The sequence below is a fragment of the Strigops habroptila genome, chromosome 4 (genome assembly GCF_004027225.2).
Source record: "Strigops habroptila isolate Jane chromosome 4, bStrHab1.2.pri, whole genome shotgun sequence".
Classification (NCBI taxonomy): Eukaryota; Metazoa; Chordata; class Aves; order Psittaciformes; family Psittacidae; genus Strigops; species Strigops habroptila.
Genome location: NC_046358.1, coordinates 173,224 through 190,000, shown reverse-complemented (window position 1 = coordinate 190,000; position 16,777 = coordinate 173,224). Strand labels below are relative to the sequence as shown.

Sequence of the window (16,777 nt, the reverse complement as noted above, 5' to 3'; positions counted from 1 at the left end):
GAAGACAACACCTTCCTTATCTCCTTCCGACGGGTGGTCCGGGCCCCGCCGCCCCTTCCCCCCCCCGGCTCCAGCCTTGTGTTTATTCCAAAGTGTCCCCGCATCCCCCCGGAGACTCCTCAGAGGAACGTTTCCCTCCTGGAAGGGAAAGGGAAATCTCCAAGAGGCGGATAGAAAGTCGCAGCTCCCGTCTCCGCTGGCGCGGAGCCCGCGGCCGTTTCCGTGCCCACCGGGGAGGAAACGGCCCTCAGCGACCCCCCCAGAACACAGGCGCCCATCAGCCCCCTGAGTGCTGCGATATGTGGGGTTGGGGTGGGATGGACGGGATGAGGGGTGGAGGGATGGAAGGATGGAAGGATGGGGGGGGGGAAGGGAGGAGGGAATTATGGAGGGAGGGATGGATGGATAGAGGGAGGATGGAGGGAAGGAGGGAGGGATAAAGAGAAAGAGGGAGGGAGGGAGAGATGCATGGATGGAGGAATGGAGGGAGGGAAGGAAGGAGGAATGAAAGAGGAGTGAAGGAGGGAGGGAGGCAGGGAGGGCTGGCTGGGTTGACGGATGGACAGACGGGTTGATGGATGGACACATGGATCAGCACTATCAGGGGTCTCTCCAGGGCTGGAGAGCCTCGAGGGACCTTCAATGTAAACACACTTCTCCCTCACCCCTCAGATTCCCCTTCGGGACATGCCCCAGATGCAGCGTACCCCCAGATCCCCCCCCGGGAAGGAGCCCCCGCGGCGCCCCCCCCGTTCACTCAGATGAGCCAAAGGTCCCAGTGGTGGCTCCGAAGTGAGGTGGTGGCCAAGGGAAGGCTGAGGCAGCCCCCCCCGACGGGAAGCTGCCCAAGGAGCCCAGTAATCATCCCGCATCCTTTCCAAGCGGGAACAAAGGCTGAGGGACAGGATAGTTCATCACGAGTAAATGAAGGATGTAAATAACAAATAGGGGCAAGATTTATTTAGAGCGAAGCCTCAGGAAGCAGCGGGGGCCAGGAGGGAAATGGGACAGGAGCCATTTGGTGGCTCATCAAAATCCCGGCTTGGGGGGGCCCTTGTCCTGTCCACCCCACCCGCCCCCAAACCCGTGCGGTCCCTCATCCTGTCCCTTGTCCCATCATCCCTCGTCCCATCCCTTGTCCCATCTTCTTGCCCCATCACTGGAATCCGGGTGTTTAATCCCATCAGGCGCAGGGTGAATCACCCGGGGCTGGTGCTGGCCTCAGATAAGGAGTCGAAAATCCAGAAAATGGGATTTGGTGGGACAGGGTGGCCGCCTGATGCAATCAGAGCTGGGGGGGGGGCTCGGGGCACCCCACGGGGACACCTCAGGGGGTTAAAACATGCACGTCCCGGGGCCTGCGGTGCTGCGGAGCGTTGTGGTGGGAATTGTTCCATTTCCCAAGAGTGAAATGGGGAAAAGTCCTCCCGGGAGAGTGTGACCCGGGGTTGAGCCCAAAGGGGGACATGGGGAGGCCAGGGGGTACCCAGGAGGGACACAGCAGCTGCGGGGTGCAGGGTCACCCCATGGTGCACACACACACACGTAAAACACCCCCCCTCACACAGACCCTACAACCCAGCCACTCCCCCCAGTGCTGCCCCCCCCCCCCAACCCCACTCCCAAGGGATCCGCACAAACACCCTCTCCTTTTTTAACCAAAATCCATTTATTTGTCACAAAACCCCGAGCCCGGCGGGTGCTGGGGGGGGCGCCGCTGCCTGAGCCCCCCGGGGGCTCTGCCCAGCCCCTGCCACAGCTTTCCCTTCCCACAAGCAGGACCCCAGAGCAAGCCAGGCTCCGGGGCAGGAGGAGGTGGGGTCCCCCCCAAGGAGACCAGCTCGGGGGGCACCGGGGGGGTTTAGGTGCGGAACAGCGTCTCCTGGGTGGCGGGGTCCAGCTTGCCCCCCGGCGCCGGCGCCCCCTTGCCCCCTTGGCCCGAGGAGTAGCTGGCGGAGCGCTCGGTGCCGGGCCCGGGGGGGCGGCAGCACAGGAGCGCGGCGCAGGCGCGGCGGAACCGCCGGTCGAAGAAGGCGTAGAGGAAGGGGTTGAGGCAGCTGTTGATGTAGGCGATGCCGGAGCAGTAGGGGTGCAGGTTGCTGAGGAAGGTGTGGAGGCCGCAGGACCACGGCAGCACGCCCAGGTCCATCAGCACGTAGAGGGTCTTCACCAGGTGGAAGGGCAGCCAGCAGCCCCCGAAGGCGGCCACCAGCACCGTGATGATGGTGAGGAGGCGCTTGCGCTTGCGGGGCCCCTCGGCCCGCTCCCGGTGGAAGTGGCTGGCCACGGTGCGCGCGATGAAGAAGTAGCAGGTCAGCATGACGGCGAAGGGGGCCACGAAGCCGAGCGCGGTGGAGGAGAGCCCCAGCCCCACCTCCCAGGCGCCCTCGGTGCCCGGCGCCGCCAGGCCCCCGTAGTCCATGTAGCAGGTGATCCTGGTGTCCCCCCCCAGCGCGGCCGCGCGCCGCAGCACCAGGGCCGGCAGCGCCAGCAGCGCCGCCAGCGCCCACAGGGCCACGGTGGCCACCAGCCCGCTGACCCGGGAGCGCAGCTTGGCGGTGGCCAGCGGCCGCACGATGGCCAGGTAGCGGTCGAAGCTCAGCCCCGTCAGGCAGAAGACGCTGGCGTACATGTTGACGAACACCAGGTAGCTGCTGACCTTGCAGGCGGCCGTGCCGAAGGGCCAGTGGTAGCCCAGCCAGGCGTAGGCAGCCCACAGGGGCAGCGTGGCCACGAAGGTGAGGTCGGCAGCTGCCAGGTTGGCGATGAAGGTGTCGGCCGAGCGCCGCCGGTCCTGCCCGCCCTTGAAGACGGTCCAGAGCACCAGCCCGTTGCCCGCCGTGCCCAGCAGGAACACCAGCAGGTAGATGGTGGGCAGCAGGGCCAGGGAGGGGCCCCACTCCGCGTACTCGCACTCCGTGTCGTTGTCCCCATAGGCATAGGCCTCCGTCGCCTCCTCCATGCCGCCGGCCTGGGCTGGGCTGGGCTCAGCTCATCCCGTGCTCACCGAGCTCCTCCGGCCCTCTGAGCCCGGCCCAGCGCAGCCCCCCGCGTTACCTCCCCTTCCTCCTCCTCCTCCGCCCTCCGGGATGGGATGGGATGGGACGGGAGGGCGGATGGGGGGAGCCCCGTGGGAAATTTCACAGCTCCCCCTCCCGCCCCGGCTCCTTCCTGGGGGGTTGCTCCAGCTCGCACCCAAGTGTCAAACAGCGGCCCCAGGCGCAGAGAACGCGGCTCCGGGTGCCCCAACAGCACCCGGGGGGTGCCGGGGAGGGGAAGGAGCCTCGGTGGGGTCGGGGGGGCCCGGGTCTGCCACCGAAGCCCAAGTGTGCATCTGGGGTGTCACCTTTGGGGTGTCGCCTTTGGGATGCCGCAGCCCGGGCTCCGCATGCCGCACTGGGGGGGTTGCAGCAGGGTGTTGTACGGGGCGGGGGGGGGGGGAGTGTTTGCATTTGGCGTTTTGCATTTGGGACTCTCTGGCGTTTGGGATGCTGCGTGGAGCGTTTGGTGTTTGTTTGGTGTTGGGCGTTTGGCACTTGGGGCGTCACATTTTGCCTCCGGGGGTTTGCACTCTGCAAACGCTCCCGGCTCCGGGAGGGTCCCAAAGCGCCGCAATTCCAGCCCCAGGCGCTGGAAGCGGTTACCGAAACCGGAGGGAGGGGAGCGCCGGGACCCCCCGTCTGCACAGAGGCCGTTTGAAGGCACCACCGGGCGCGGGACCGGAGGCCATCGGGAGCTCCCGGTGCTGCCGGGATCCGCTGCCCGGTGACGGAGCCGAAGCAGCAGCAGCTCCGGCTGAGCCAGACCAAACGCACCCTGAAAGGAGCGGGTCGGGGCAGCAGGAGCGGGAGGGACGCTCCCACCTGCCCTGGAGCCGCCTTGTCCCACCGGGGCCGAGCTCTCCCGGTCCCAGCTCTGGGGACAACCCCGGAGAAGCCGCAGTGGGACCCGGCAGAAGGTGAAGTGTGAAAAGGCACGAGTGCCCCGGGGGGTGGGAAAAGCCGGGGGGGGGCCGGGGCGAGGAGGGGCCGTTTGTTGTTGGAATAGGGACGCGGGGTGTGGGAATGGCTGAAACCCGGGCAGCGGCGCGCGAATCCCAGCTTCCCGGGAAAGTGGTGTATGTGGGGGTGTGTGGAATGGGGGGAGCTCGAAGGGGTCTCCGGGATTAGAAACCGAGGGGTGCGGGATGGATTGGGGCTGGGCAATGGGGAATGGGGGTGCGGGACCCCGGAGGAACCAAACCAGCACCCAAAGGGGACCCAGCGGCAGCAGCCAGGGAGGGCAAACCGGGGGTGATCGGGTGGATGTAAGCGGAGACAACGAGTTCTAACGGCAGATAACGAGTTCTAACGGCAGATAACGAGCACCAGCGGCAGATAACGAGCACTGGGGAGATAACGGGCACCGACGCCCGCGGAGGACCGGGATGAGCTTGGCCAGGCCCCATCACCCGCAGCGCGAACTGCGGCGGCTGCGGGTTGAAGTTAAAAGCCGCGGTTTGAGGAAGGAAGAAAGGGCCGGACCCGCCCCCCCCCCGCGCTGGGGGAGACGTTCCCGGGGCCGATGAGCCGCTGAACGGGCCAGAATACGGAAATGACAGGTTAATTACCCCCCCCCCCCGGTGCCGCCGGAACCGCCGCGAAGGAGCTGCTCAGCCCCGGGAGCACTATTAATACCGAGCCCGGCTATTCTCGTCCCCGTGGGTAGCGCAGAGCGCAGTTAACCCTTCCCAGCGCCGCCCCAGAGCCGACGGGGAGGCCGGGGGGCGACACAGAGCCTCGGTCACCCCCCCGGGGGGGCCCGTGCAGCGGACGGCGGGCGGCGGCCGGGGCTGCCCCGGTGCCACCGGCGGGCTGGTAACGGGTAACGAGCGCCAGTATCTGCAGAGGCACGGGCCGGGGGCGCTGAGCCCGGCTGCGGGGGGCGGCCCATGGGCACCCGCGGCCCCGTCCCGGGCACCGACAGGGAACACACCCCGCAGGGGAGGCTCCAGGGAGCCAGGCCCGCGGGAGCGGCGCCCTTCGGGCTGCCGGAGGGAAGAAGCCGAGACTGGGCTGCGGCTCCAGGATGGATCCAGGGCTCGGGGCGTGCAGGAGCCGCCCGGCGCGAGGCTTTGCCAGGGAAGGGCTGAGCCCATGGAGCAGCCGCCGGGGTCCCCGGCTCAGACCCCACCGCCGGGTGCGGGGCGGGGGCTGCCCCACGGGACCCCCATCCCGGGTGCCACAGCACCCCCCCGCCGGGCCGGGCCCAGCACGCAGCGCGGGCGCGGAGCTCCTCCTGGTGGCAGCGCCCGCAGCGGCGGCGCCCGCAGCCCGCGGCCCCCCCGAGGAGACACCCCCCACGGGACACCCGGGGGCGCTGAGGGAAGAGCCAGGGCCCCCCCGAACCAACCAGCGAAGTTTTATTGTCCTGTTCAAGTGGCACCAACATCCTGACCTGCTGCTCGTTGTGTGCGGGTGACACAGAGCAGGGCGAGGGGCAGGGAGGGGGACACAGCCCACCCCACGGCCCGGGGGGGGGCCCTGGGGGCTGAGGAGGGGGACGAGGTGGCGGGTGGGGGTCAGGGACCCTGCGAGCATGGTACAAAGTGCATAGATGTGTGTGTGTGTGTCCTGATCCGGGGGCAGCAGCCGGCAGGGGGGAGCCTGGAAGAGACACAAGGGGACAGGGGGTGAGGGGCCTCGGGGGACCCAGTGCCGGGGGGGGGGTCCCGGCCGGAGCAGGAGGGACGGGGCGGGCAGCAAGGACCCCAGGGACACGCTTCCACCAGGACAACCCCTGTGGTGCCACCACGTCCTCCCGGACACAGAAAGGGCTGGGGGGGGTCGGGGAGGGGGCAGTTTGTCCCCAGTGTCCCCCCAGCTCCTGCACTCACCCCCCTCAAGGTTTCTTCTTCTTCAGCTTGAGCGCTTGCAGCCAGTGTGGGGGGGAGGCGTCAGACCTGCAGGGGTGGGCACGGTGTGAGCCCCCCAAAACCACTGCTGGGACCCCCCCATGGAGCCCCTCAGGGTCCCTCTGCACCCCTCAAGCACCCCCAAACCCCCCAACCTCTGCAAAACCCACCCTGAGGTCTCCCGCAAGCCCCTGCTGGGGCACCCAAGCGGGTGACAGCCCCCACACACACACACACTTCAGCATCCTCCCAGCACCCACAGCGCCAGTGGGTGCACGTACCCTCCCCAAACCTGCACACAACCCCCCCAAACCTGCACATAACCCCCCCAAACCTGCACACATCCCCCTCAAACCTGCACCCCCCAACCCCATCTCCCCGCTCTCACCCCGAGGACCTCTCTGGTTTGGGAGGCAGCACCAGGGGTTTCCCGCTCAGGCCGGGGATCTTGCAGGACTTGGAGCGCTGCACGTGGGGGTCCCGGGGGGGGGTCACTTTGCTGTCCCCCGGCGGGGTCCCCTCCTCGGCCGAGCGGTTCCGGCCCCTCAGCTTGGCCTGGGGGCAGACAGGGCGGTCCGGGTGGGCTCCGGGGGCTCTGTCCCCCCCCGCCTCCGTTGCCCTCCCTCCCCGTCTCCCCCGGGGGTCCCCACCTTGAGCGCGGCCGCGCTGAGGCCGGGGAACAGCGGCACCTTCCCGGCCCTGCCCGCCCGCCGGCTCCGGGGCTCCGCCGCTGCCTCCTCCTCGGCCGCCGCCGGCCGGGGCTCTGCGGGGACACACGGTCAGTACGCCACGGCCCCCCCCGCCCGCCCCCCGCCCCTCGGGCCTCACCGGTGGAGTCGCGGAAGAGCCAGCTGTCCCCGTGCGGGGCGGCGGGGCGCAGCGCGGGTGCCCGGTGCCTGCGCTGCCGGCCCAGCTCCGCCTTGCTGCGCAACACGCGGCTGTCCAGCACCTCCGCGTCCTGCCGAGCACACGGGCACGGGTCAGGGCCCGGCACCCGCACCCCCCACAGTGGCACCAGGGGCCCCCCGAATCCGCAGCCTGTCCCTCGGGGGACACAAGGCGCAGAGGGTGAAGCCCCATCCCCAGAGCAGCGTCTCTGTGAGGGACCCCCAGGGCCGTACGAGGGGCCGGTGCTGCCCCACTCACCTCCAGGAAGGTGAATTCCTGCCCGGCGAGGTCCGGGGGTGCCTCGGGCTGGGGGGTGCCCATGGAGAGCCGCTTCTCCTCCCAGCTGGGGGGTCTCTTCCCATCCGAGTGGCCCAAGGGGGCTGCTCCGCTCCCTGTGTCTGGTGGGGTCCCACCGGCAGCCTCTGGCAGCAGAGGGGAGGCCCTGGGGCTCCGTGGGGCAGGGATCAGCTCCAGGGGGTCCCTCTGCTCCTCTGTGGGGCTGGGTGGGTCGGTGCAGGGGGACCCCACGGCCGGGGGGTCATCCATCTGCAGGCTGGGGTCCCAGAGACCGACACTGCTGCTGAGAGAGATGAGACGAGACCCCCGGGTTCCTCCAGTTCCCGCCAGCACAAACTCTCCCCTGCGCCACGGACAGGGCAGGACCCGGGTGTCCAGGACTGTCCCCCCTCTCCCAGGACACCACACCGAGGGGGTGGCACCCCAGGAAGTTCCCCAAAGCCCCTTCCAAGGGCTGGGGAGGGCAGGGGGGCTCACAGGGGACTGGGGTCAATTCTGCACCTTGGGGCAAAGAAAGGGGTCAGACCCCCATCAGGGTCACCAGCCCCATAGGGGGCCAGAGGGACACGGGGTGACCAGGAGCGGGGGGGGGACAGGGCAGGCGGGGTGCAGGAAACCACACAGCTCCCAGAGTTTGGAGGCTCCCCCTGTCCCACAGAGTCACCCAGGCTGGGGCCTTCCCCAGGCCCAAGGGCTTCACCTCCCTCCTCCTGCAGTCCCTGTGTTCAGGCAGGCTGAGGGAATGTCTCATCTGGGGAACCCCCAGCTCCGGAAGTTGCCTGGAATCAGGGTTCCCACATCCCAGTGAAGCAGCAAGGCCACAGGGATAACCGTGCCGGGTCCAGGGGAACACCAGCATTCCTCCCCCCCCCGTCAGAGGGAGATGCCCCTCCTGAAGGCATCAGCCCCTCTTGGACCGGCTCAAGGCGGCAGATCCTGCTGGAACACAAATGTTCCTGCTGCAGCTGCGGGGCTGGAGCTCCAGGGACACACAAGGAACTGGAGCTCGGGCAGCGGGGGCCGGAGGCACGGCAGGACACCAGCCCCCGCCGGCGCACACCGAGGACACGTGAGGGGCCGGAGCCCCCCCGGGGCCGCGCTGCCGCCGCCAGCACCCCCTTACCTGTGCGTGGAGCCGGTGTCACCCCCCGGGTGCCGCTCCCCGACGTCGCGGCTGCGGGCGGCGCAGCGGGCACCGAAGGCGTCGGCCCATTCCCGGCGCTGGGCCTCGGCGTCGCTGCAGCCGCGCTCCCGCAGGCCGGCTCCTCCCGACGCACCGCAGGAGCCCTCCCGGTGCCGGGCCCCCGGGGGTCCCATCGCATCAGCCCAGGGCATGAAGGACACCGCGGCGCTGGAGGGGCCTGGGCCCCGCTCTGTGCCGGTAATGCCGACCTGGCTGTGGCACGCGGCCGCTCCGGCCTCCTCAGCCCAGTCCCTGCTGCCGGTGGCACCGCGCTCCAGCTGCCCAGTGCTGCCCCAGCAGGGATCCCGGCATGGGGCATCGGGGTGGTGGGAGCCGGGCAAGTCCTTCCCGACGGCAGCAGCATCCACCAGCTCGGTTTGGCCGGTGCCGCGGCTGGGCCTGACCTTGCTCCCTTCCTCTCTGGTGTGTGCGGAGCTGCACTCGCTGGCCCAGGCTGGGCTGCCGGCGCTGAGCTCCCTGTCCTGGGCCTCCATGTCCCTGGAGCTGTATCCATCAGCCTCAGCTGGTCTGCTGGGGCTGAGCTCCTGCTCCTGGCTCTCCATGTCCCTGCTGCTGTGCTCATCATCCCAGGCTGGCCTGCTGGCTTTGAACCCGCTGTCCTGGCTCTCCATGCCCCTGGTGCTGTGTCTGTCCTGCCAGGCCGGGCTGAGCTCCCTGTCCTGGCTCTCCGTGTCCCTGGTGCTGTGTCTGTCCTGCCAGGCCAGGCTGAGCTCCCTGTCCCGGCTCTCCATGTCCCTGGTGCTGTGTCTGTCCTGCCAGGCCGGGCTGAGCTCCCTGTCCTGGCTCTCCATGTCCCTGGTGCTGCACTCACAGGCTTTGGTTGGTCTGCCGGGGCTGAGCTCCCCATCGCAAGTCTCCACATCCCTGGTGCTGTGCTGATCATCCCAGGCCGATCTGCCAGGGCTGAGCTCCCTGTCCCAGGTCTCCCTGTCCCTGGTGCTGTGCTCACTGGCTTTGGCTGGTCTGCCAGGGCTGAACTCCCTGTCCTGGCTCTCCATGTCCCTGGTGCTGTATCCGTCAGCCTCAGCCAGTCTGCTGGGGCTGAACTGGTCCAGGTTCTCCACATCCCTGGTGCTGTATCCATCCTCCCAGGCAGGTCTGCTGGGTTTGAACTCCCCATCCTGGCTCTCCACATCCCTGGTGCTGCACTCACTGGCTTTGGCTGACCTGCTGGGGCTGAACTCCCTGTCCTGGCTCTCCATGTCCCTGCTGCTGTACTCGCTGTCCCACGCTGGTCTGCCAGGGCTGAATTCCCAGTCCTGGTTCTCCATGTCCCTGGTGCTGCATTCGCCAGCCCAAGCAGGTCTGCTGGGGCCGAACTCCTGGTCCTGGCTCTCCATGGCCCTGGTGCTGTATCTGTCCTCCCAGGCTGGTCTGCTGGGGCTGAACTCCCCATCCTGGCTTTCCATGGCCCTGGTGCTGTATCCATCAGTCTCTGCCGGCCTGCTGGGGCTGAATTCCCGGTCCTGGCTCTCCATGCCCCGGGTGCTGCATTCACCAGCCCAGGCTGGTCTGCTGGGGCTGAACTCCCTGTCCTGGCTCTCCATGCCCCGGGTGCTGCATTCACCAGCCCAGGCTGGTCTGCTGGGGCTGAACTCCCGGTCCTGGCTCTCCATGGCCCTGGTGCTGTATCCATCGGCCTCCGCTGGCCTGCTGGGGCTGAACTCCCGGTCCTGGCTCTCCATGGCCCTGCTGCTGTACCGGCTGTCCCAGGCCGTCCTGCTGGGGCTGAACTCCCTGCCTGGGGTCCCAGTGTCCGCAGTGCTGGATCTGCCAGCCCAGCCCAGGGTGAGATCCTTGTCCATGGTCTCAGCGCCCCTGCTGCTGTATTTACTGCCCCAGCCTGGGCTGAGCTCCCCGTCCTTCATCTCTGGATCCCTGGAGCCGTACTGGCCAGCCCATGCTGGTGTGATGTCCCGGTCCTGGCTCTCTGGATCCCCGGAGCCGTACTGGCCAGCCCATGCTGCTGTGATGTCCCGGTCCTGGCTCTCCGGATCCCCGGAGCCGTACCTGCCGGCCCAGCTGGGCTGCCTGGAGCTCGGCTCCTCGTCCTGGTGCTGGGCTCGCCCCACGCTGTAGCTGCTGCTCCAGTCGGCGTTCCCGGAGCCGATTCCCTCCCCGCTGCCGGTGCTGTCCAAGCCGTAGCTGGTGCCCCACGTGGGTTTGCTGGCACTGAAGTCCTGGCCCTGCCGGCAGCTCTCCCCGGCGCCAGGGGCTTTGTGCCAGTCGCTGTGGCCCAGCCCTGTGTCCCCCGGCAGCTCGGTCCCTCGGCAGCCGCTGCCCCAGTCGCTCCCGGCGGTGCCAAAGGGCCGGTCCCCAGCCCCGGCGCTGCCCCAGCTCCGTTCGGTCCCGAACTCCTGGTCCCGCTGCAGCTCCCGGGGCCAGTCTCTCTCGCGGGCCCAGTGGAAGGCGCTGCCGGGGCGGGCTGTGCCGATGCCGAACTCGCTGCTCAGGTCCTTCCGCGACCAGCCGAGCAGGCCCTGCGCAGGGACGGGACAGGGGCTGAGCGGGGGTCTCGGTCCCGGCTCAGCAGCAGAGAGCAGCCGGGCAGGCACAGCCGTGGGGAGCCCTCTTTGGGCGCCCAGGGCACGCGGCACAAGCAGGGGCCCATCCCGAGGAGAGCCCAGATCCCGCCGCCCGCCCTCCCCACGCCGTAGGGCCCCGTCCCCCCCGGGAGCTGCCGGCTGCCCCGGTACTCACAGCCGTTGTGCCCGCCCGGGGCCCTTCCCGGCCCGGCTGCTCCCGTGGCTGCTCCCGCAGCCGTAGGTTGCTGAGCAGGCGCCGCAGCGTGGCCGTGGGCCCTGCCTCGCCGGCCATGGCTCCCCGCACGCGGCGGCCGCACCCCGGCTCTCCCTGCGGCACGCTCCGGCTCAGCCTCCACCCGTCCTGCCCCATCCCAATCCAGCCCAGCCCATCCCATCCCATGCCAACCCACGTACGGGAGCCCGGTGCCACACCGACACGGTGCCGCGTTAACCCCTGCACCGCGGAGCCGCTGGTCCCTCACCTCCGGGCCCTGCCCCGTGTGTGCTCCGGGTGATGCCAACAGCTCCGTCAGCCAGCCCGGGTCACCGGGCGCCTCGCGGCTCCTCGGGGACCCTCCGGCCCGGCCCGGCCCGCCGGGGCCCTGCAGGCTCAGCGCAGAGTCTCCCTCCGGTGCCCAAACCGAGCCGGCCGCCGCGGCTGGAGCCGGTGGGGCCGGATCCGGTGGGGTGGCCTCGATGTGGGGCTCATGCTCAGCTGGGTCCCGGCCAGGCTCCGTCACGCAGAGTGCCACGTCCTGCTCTGCCTCCCCATCATCATCCTCCTCCGGCGAGCCCTCGGCCTCCGCCTGGGCCACGGGCCCCCCCGGACAGGGGGCCCCCCCCGCTCCCCGGGGGCCGGGCTCGGCGGCTCCGGGGGTCGGGTCCTCCCCGTCCGAGTCACCCGTCTCCCGGATGGGGGAGCGGGGGGGGGACGCGACCCACCGGGCCCCCCGCGATGGGAACGTCCACTCGAAGGACTGGGAGAGGCTCCAGCCGGAGTCGCTGCCCAGCGCCGGCTCCGGCAGCGCGTCCCCGGGCCGGGGCAGGGCGCCCAGCGAGCCCCCCAGCCCCCCCATGCCCTGCCCCGCGGGGGGGGGCTGCAGCACCCCCTCTGACGAGCGCCGCAGCCCCGAGTCCCTGCAAGGGGGAGCGGGGCTGAAGCTGGGACCCTCGGGGGACAGTGGAGACACCGGGGGGTCATCGGGTCCCTCCGGGGAGCCCGGGGGCCAAGAGGCTTTACCCGGGGGCTCGGGGGGTGGGCTGGGGGAGGCCGGGTACTCGACAGCAGCCTCGGGAGAGCCGGGGGGGCAGGTGGCCCGGGGGGGCAGCTCAGGAGTGCCGGGGGGGCTGGAGGACCTGGGGGGCAGCTCAGGAGTGCCGGGGGGGCTGGAGGACCTGGGGGGCAGCTCGGGGGTGCCGGGGGGGGTGGCTGTGTCGGGGGACCCCTCTCCGGGCGTGTGGGGGGAGCCGGGGGAGCGGGAGATGCGGAGCCGGGGCTCGGCTGTGGAGGAGGGAGCACCTGGGGCCTGGATGGAGGCGGCCGAGGCCCCGGCTGCAGGCTGGGATTCAGGGGAGCCGGGGGCCCGTGTTGGGGAGCCGGGGGCCAGGAGCTCGGGGGGGGCATGGGGGGAGCCGGGGGCCGCAGCACAGGGCTGGGAGGGAGCCCCTGGGGCCGGAGCCGGGCAGGAGGGGGGCCTGGGGGAGCCGGGGGGCCCGGGGGGGCCCGGCTGCAGAGAGGAGAGCTGTGGAGAGAGCCGGTGGGGGCACGTCACCCAGAGGAGCCCCCAGGCATCACCCCCACATCACAGCCCCGCGGCCCGGGGAGGGTCCCACACACCCCCCGAGGCAGGAGCTGCCCCCACTTCCCCCCAGCACCGGCTGCTCCCTGCCTGGCAGCCCCCGGCCGCGCCCGAGGCCCCCCAGTGCCCCCCGAACACCCCCCCCCCGGCAGATGTAGAAGAAGAAGTGAAGCAGGAGCAGTAACGCCCAGCCCGGGCGCCCTTCGCCAGCGTCGCCCCGCCCGTTCCTGCCCTGGCGGGTGGTGCCCGGGCAGCGGGGGCCGGCGGGAGCCCCGGGGCCGGTCCTGCCCCGCCGCGGCCCCCGCGGTGAGTCACGGCCGCTCCCGGCCCACGCCTCGCGCCGCCCCCCCGGCCCCGAGCAGGCGGCGCAGACCCGGAGACACGCACCGCGCGGAGAGGGAGCCCCGGAGGAGACAGGAGAGCCCCGAAGGAGGGAGCGGAGCCGCCGCGGGCGGGCGGGCACGGCCACAACTCACGTCAGGGGGGGAGCGCGGCCTCCGGCGTCCGCGGGGGGCCCCGGCGCTGCTCGGGCCGGCGGGGGGGGAGCCGCTGCCGGGGAAACGGGGAACGAGCGTTAATTCCCCCCCTGTGCCTCTGCCCCCCGGCTCCCGCCACCCGCCCTGGCCGCGGGATGGGGCCGGGGGAGCCGCGGGAGGCCCCGCAGCCCAGACCCGGCACCGAACCACCACCGGGGGGGGGAGGGAGGCAAACCGGCCCCGCTCCCGATTCCCGGGAATTCTCGGTCCCGGGAGAGCCCGTTTCTCACACCGGGGTTTAAAATAGCCGGGTCCTGCTCCCTGGACGTGCCCAGCTCCGGGAGCGGGGCCAGGCGCTGGCTCCCACCCAGCACATCCTGCAGCGGAGCCGCCCTGGCACGGCCCGAACAGCCCGCCTGGGAAACAGGGAGCGCTTCCCAAGGGGAGCGACCCTCTCCCCGTTATTCCCAGCCTCGGGCAGCACGCTCCGGCCGCAGGAGCCCGCCTGGCTCCAGTCCCGGCCCCCGGGGGCGCGGAGGCAGCTCCTCAACCGGGACAGCCCGTTCCTGCGGTCGGCACAAGCCGCCGGCGCGGCCCCGGCCTTCCCACGGCGGACACCGGAGCTCAGCTCCGTTATTCCCGCCCCCGGCAGGACCCGGCGCAACATCCCCTGGCCCCGCGGCCTCGCGCCCCGGCCCCTCACCTCATCTCGGCTGTGGGGTGTCCGTCATCCCCTGGCCCCAGCTCTCCCGCCGCGGGTTGGGGGGCCTCGCCGGGGGGGGCCCCATCCGCCTCCCCACTGGGGCGCCTCCGGAAGGCGGCGAAGGGCTTGGAGCCGAAGCGTGAGGAGGGGTCGGGGCAGAGCCGGGCTCGGTCGGGGCTCCCCGGGCCCTCCCTGGTGTCCATCTTGGCCAGGATCTGCTCCACGGTGGTGCCTGGGAACCGCTCCGGTTTGGTGGCCACTGGCACCGGCGTCACCTTGAAGGGGGCCGGGCCCTTGCGGGAGGGGGTCGGTGGCGTGGGGGGCTCCTCACCGGGGGTCGCACCCGCTGCGTCCCCGGCTGCAGCTGCTACGGGGGAGGGCAGCCCCTTCCCGGCGGGGGTCTCGGGGGACTTGATGGTGAAGGAGGGCCGGCGGAGGGGCCCCCCCGCGCTGCCGGTGCCGTAGGGCTGGGGCCCGGCCAGGCGGCTCATCTTCTCGGCTGAGGGCAGCTCGGGGCGCGGGTGCCGCGGGCCCGGCGGCGGGGCCTTGGCGGGCACGGCCGGCTTGGGCAGCACGCGGGGCTTGGGCCGCAGCGGGGGCTTGGGCCGGGCGGCGCCTGTGAGGCAGCGAGGAGACACCGCGCTGGGGGGGGCACCGCGGCCAACGGGAGCCGACGGGGTGCCCCCCCCCCCCCCCGCCTGGGAACAGCCCCGGCACCAGCCCGGTGCCCCCGGGGTCTGCCCAGCGCAGCCCCACGCAGCAACACCCCCCCCGGTTCCTCCCGCCCCGCGGGACTGACCTGTGTCGGGGCTGCCGCCCGCCAGCCCCCCGGTGCCCGCGGTGGCGGCGCAGGGCAGGGCCGGGCGCAGGGGCTGCGGCTGCGAGGCCATGGCCGAAGCGGGGCCGGGACTCGCTGGGCACGGGCAGGGTCAGCCCCTGGAGAGACAGAGAGAAGGGGGGGGGAGTGTTTTGGGGCGCTCGGAGGCTGGGGGCACGCTGCGAGCAGCAGCAGCCACACGGTGCCGGGTGCCAAGCTCCGAGCCCTGCGCCAAACCCGCGTGTCCACCTGCACCGGGGCCGCGTGCCAGGGCACCGCCCCCCCCGCACCCCTCCCGGTGCCGGTGCCACCCTCGGGACACCGTCCCCTGTGCCACGACGCGGGGACCCCAAACCCCGCGGGAGCCCCGCTCCGCCCGTACCCCCCCGGTAACCTCCGTGTGCACCAGGAACCACGAACCCCCCACCCCCAAACGCGGCCCCGCTCCCCATTTACCTGCCCCGCCCCACATGAGCCCGTCCCAGCGCCCTCCAACAGCCCCCCCCCAAAATGGACCAGCCCCGGTAACCCCCTCACCCCCCCCCCCCGCCGGCCGCGGCGGGCCGCGCTCACCTCCCTCGCAGCGGCCGCATGTCCGGGGTGCGCCGGGGACACGGGGGGTGCCGCCGCCGCCGCTCCCGTGACTCACCGGGGCTGCGGGGACAGGAAAAACCCGCTCGGTGCCTCCTCCCCGCCCGGCCCTGCCCTCGCCTTCCCTCCCCTCCCCGCCGGGGCCCACCCCCTTCCCCGGGCGTCACAACCCACGTCTGGGAACCATCGGGCCCCGTTCCCGGTCGCGGGGTCCGGGGGTCCCGTCCGCTCCGGTGCGGCCTATTCCCGTTGCCGAGACAACGGAGCCTTCGCTCGAGTAGAGGGGTAGGCCGCAAGCAGCGGGCCTAGCCTGTTGCCATGGCAACGGAGCCCCCTACTCGATTTAGGTGAGGCTACCGGGTCCGTTGTGCCCGTCGGGAGCCGAACCCGCGGGCTCCCCGCGGGTTCAGCCCCCGACGGGCACAACGGACCCGGTGAAGGGTTAACCCTGGATCCCGGTTCCCGGTTCCCGGTTGAGGCCCGTCCCGGTGGCGCGACCCCCGCTCACCCGCCGCCGCTGGCCACGCCCCTCCGCCCCTCCCTCAGCCAATCAGAGGCGGCGGCGGGACAGACGCGGCCCCGGCGCCGCGTGGCCGGGCGGAGCGCATAGAGAGGAGAGGGGCTAGAGAGGCGCCTGGCGAAGACGGGGTTACCATCGAGAGGAGGGTAGAGTGCGGCGGGGGTGGTGGCGGTGCGCCGCCGGCAGGGTGGGAGGTATCAGGAGCGGGTTCATCCCAATGGGAAGGAGTGGGGAAGGGAAAGAGGGAGAAGGGGAAAAGGGGGGGAAAAGCGGAGGGAAAGGGAAGGAAAGGGGGAAAAGGGAGAAATGGGAAGGGGAAAGGAGAGGGAAGGAAGGGGAAGAAGGAGGGAAGGGGAAGGGGGAAGAGGGAGGGGGAAGAAGAATGGAAGAAGATGGGGATGGAAGTGAGCAGAAGGGGATGGAAGGGAGCAGAAGGGGATGGAAGAAGACAGAAGGGGATGGAAGGGAGCAGAAGGAGGAGGTCAAGGGAGGGGATCCTGCCCCTCTGCTCTGTGAGACCCCACTCGCAGCACTGGGTGCAGTGCTGGGGTCCCCGGCATAAGGACATGGAGCTGTTGGAGCGAGTCCAGAGGAGGCCACGAGGATGCTCAGGGAGCAGCTCCCATAGGAGCCAGGCTGAGAACATTGGGGCTGTTCAGCCTGGAGAAGAGAAGCTGCGTGGAGACCTCAGAGCAGCTTCCAGTGTCTGAAGGGGGCTACAAGGATGCTGGGGAGGGACCTTCATCAGGGACTGCAGTGATAGGACAAGGTGTGATGGGTTCAAACTGAAACAGGGGAAGTTCAGGTTGGATCTAAGGCAGAAGCTCTTCCCTGTGAGGGTGCTGAGGCGCTGGCACAGGGTGCCCAGAGAAGCTGTGGCTGCCCCATCCCTGGCAGTGTTCAAGGCCAGGTTGGACACAGGGGCTTGGAGCAACCTGCTCTAGTGGAAGGTGTCCCTGCCCGGGGCAGGGGGTGGACACGGATGATCTTAAGCTCCTTCCCAACCCAAACCATTCCATGACTCTAAGGGGGCCACAGGGGATGGAAGCGGATGGAAGGGGCAG

The 16,777-nt window shown here is 70.8% G+C and overlaps 2 protein-coding genes across 2 annotated transcripts; both read right to left on the bottom strand.

The window, feature by feature from the left end:
• Window positions 1–1,649: 1,649 nt before the first annotated feature.
• Window positions 1,650–3,020, bottom strand: APLNR (apelin receptor). Its single transcript, XM_030483949.1, has one exon. It carries the CDS (start codon window positions 2,960–2,962, stop codon window positions 1,862–1,864), a length of 1,101 nt encoding a protein of 366 aa, XP_030339809.1. The 5' UTR covers window positions 2,963–3,020; the 3' UTR covers window positions 1,650–1,861.
• Window positions 3,021–5,384: 2,364 nt separating this feature from the next.
• TNKS1BP1 (tankyrase 1 binding protein 1) lies at window positions 5,385–15,535 on the bottom strand. Its single transcript, XM_030483948.1, has 14 exons — window positions 15,368–15,535; window positions 15,176–15,256; window positions 14,585–14,721; window positions 13,786–14,401; window positions 13,083–13,155; window positions 12,203–12,549; window positions 11,290–12,154; window positions 8,202–10,762; window positions 7,040–7,361; window positions 6,722–6,851; window positions 6,544–6,656; window positions 6,282–6,448; window positions 5,876–5,941; window positions 5,385–5,645 (listed from the first exon to the last, which is right to left on the bottom strand). The coding sequence occupies exons 3-13, from the start codon at window positions 14,673–14,675 to the stop codon at window positions 5,881–5,883; spliced, it is 5,346 nt and encodes a 1,781-aa protein (XP_030339808.1). The 5' UTR covers window positions 14,676–14,721; window positions 15,176–15,256; window positions 15,368–15,535; the 3' UTR covers window positions 5,385–5,645; window positions 5,876–5,880.
• Between the last annotated feature and the right edge of the window lie 1,242 nt (window positions 15,536–16,777).

Excerpts from the sequence above, each read along its gene's own strand:
- APLNR (XM_030483949.1), bottom strand. The coding sequence starts at position 2,962 with ATGGAGGAGGCGACGGAGGCCTATGCCTATGGGGACAACGACACGGAG.
- TNKS1BP1 (XM_030483948.1), bottom strand. The coding sequence starts at position 14,675 with ATGGCCTCGCAGCCGCAGCCCCTGCGCCCGGCCCTGCCCTGCGCCGCC. Across the intron at positions 10,763-11,289 it reads ACACGGGGCAGGGCCCGGAG|GGCCTGCTCGGCTGGTCGCG; the intron begins GTGAGGGACCAG and ends GTCCCTGCGCAG. Across the intron at positions 6,852-7,039 it reads AGGAATTCACCTTCCTGGAG|GACGCGGAGGTGCTGGACAG; the intron begins GTGAGTGGGGCA and ends TGTGCTCGGCAG.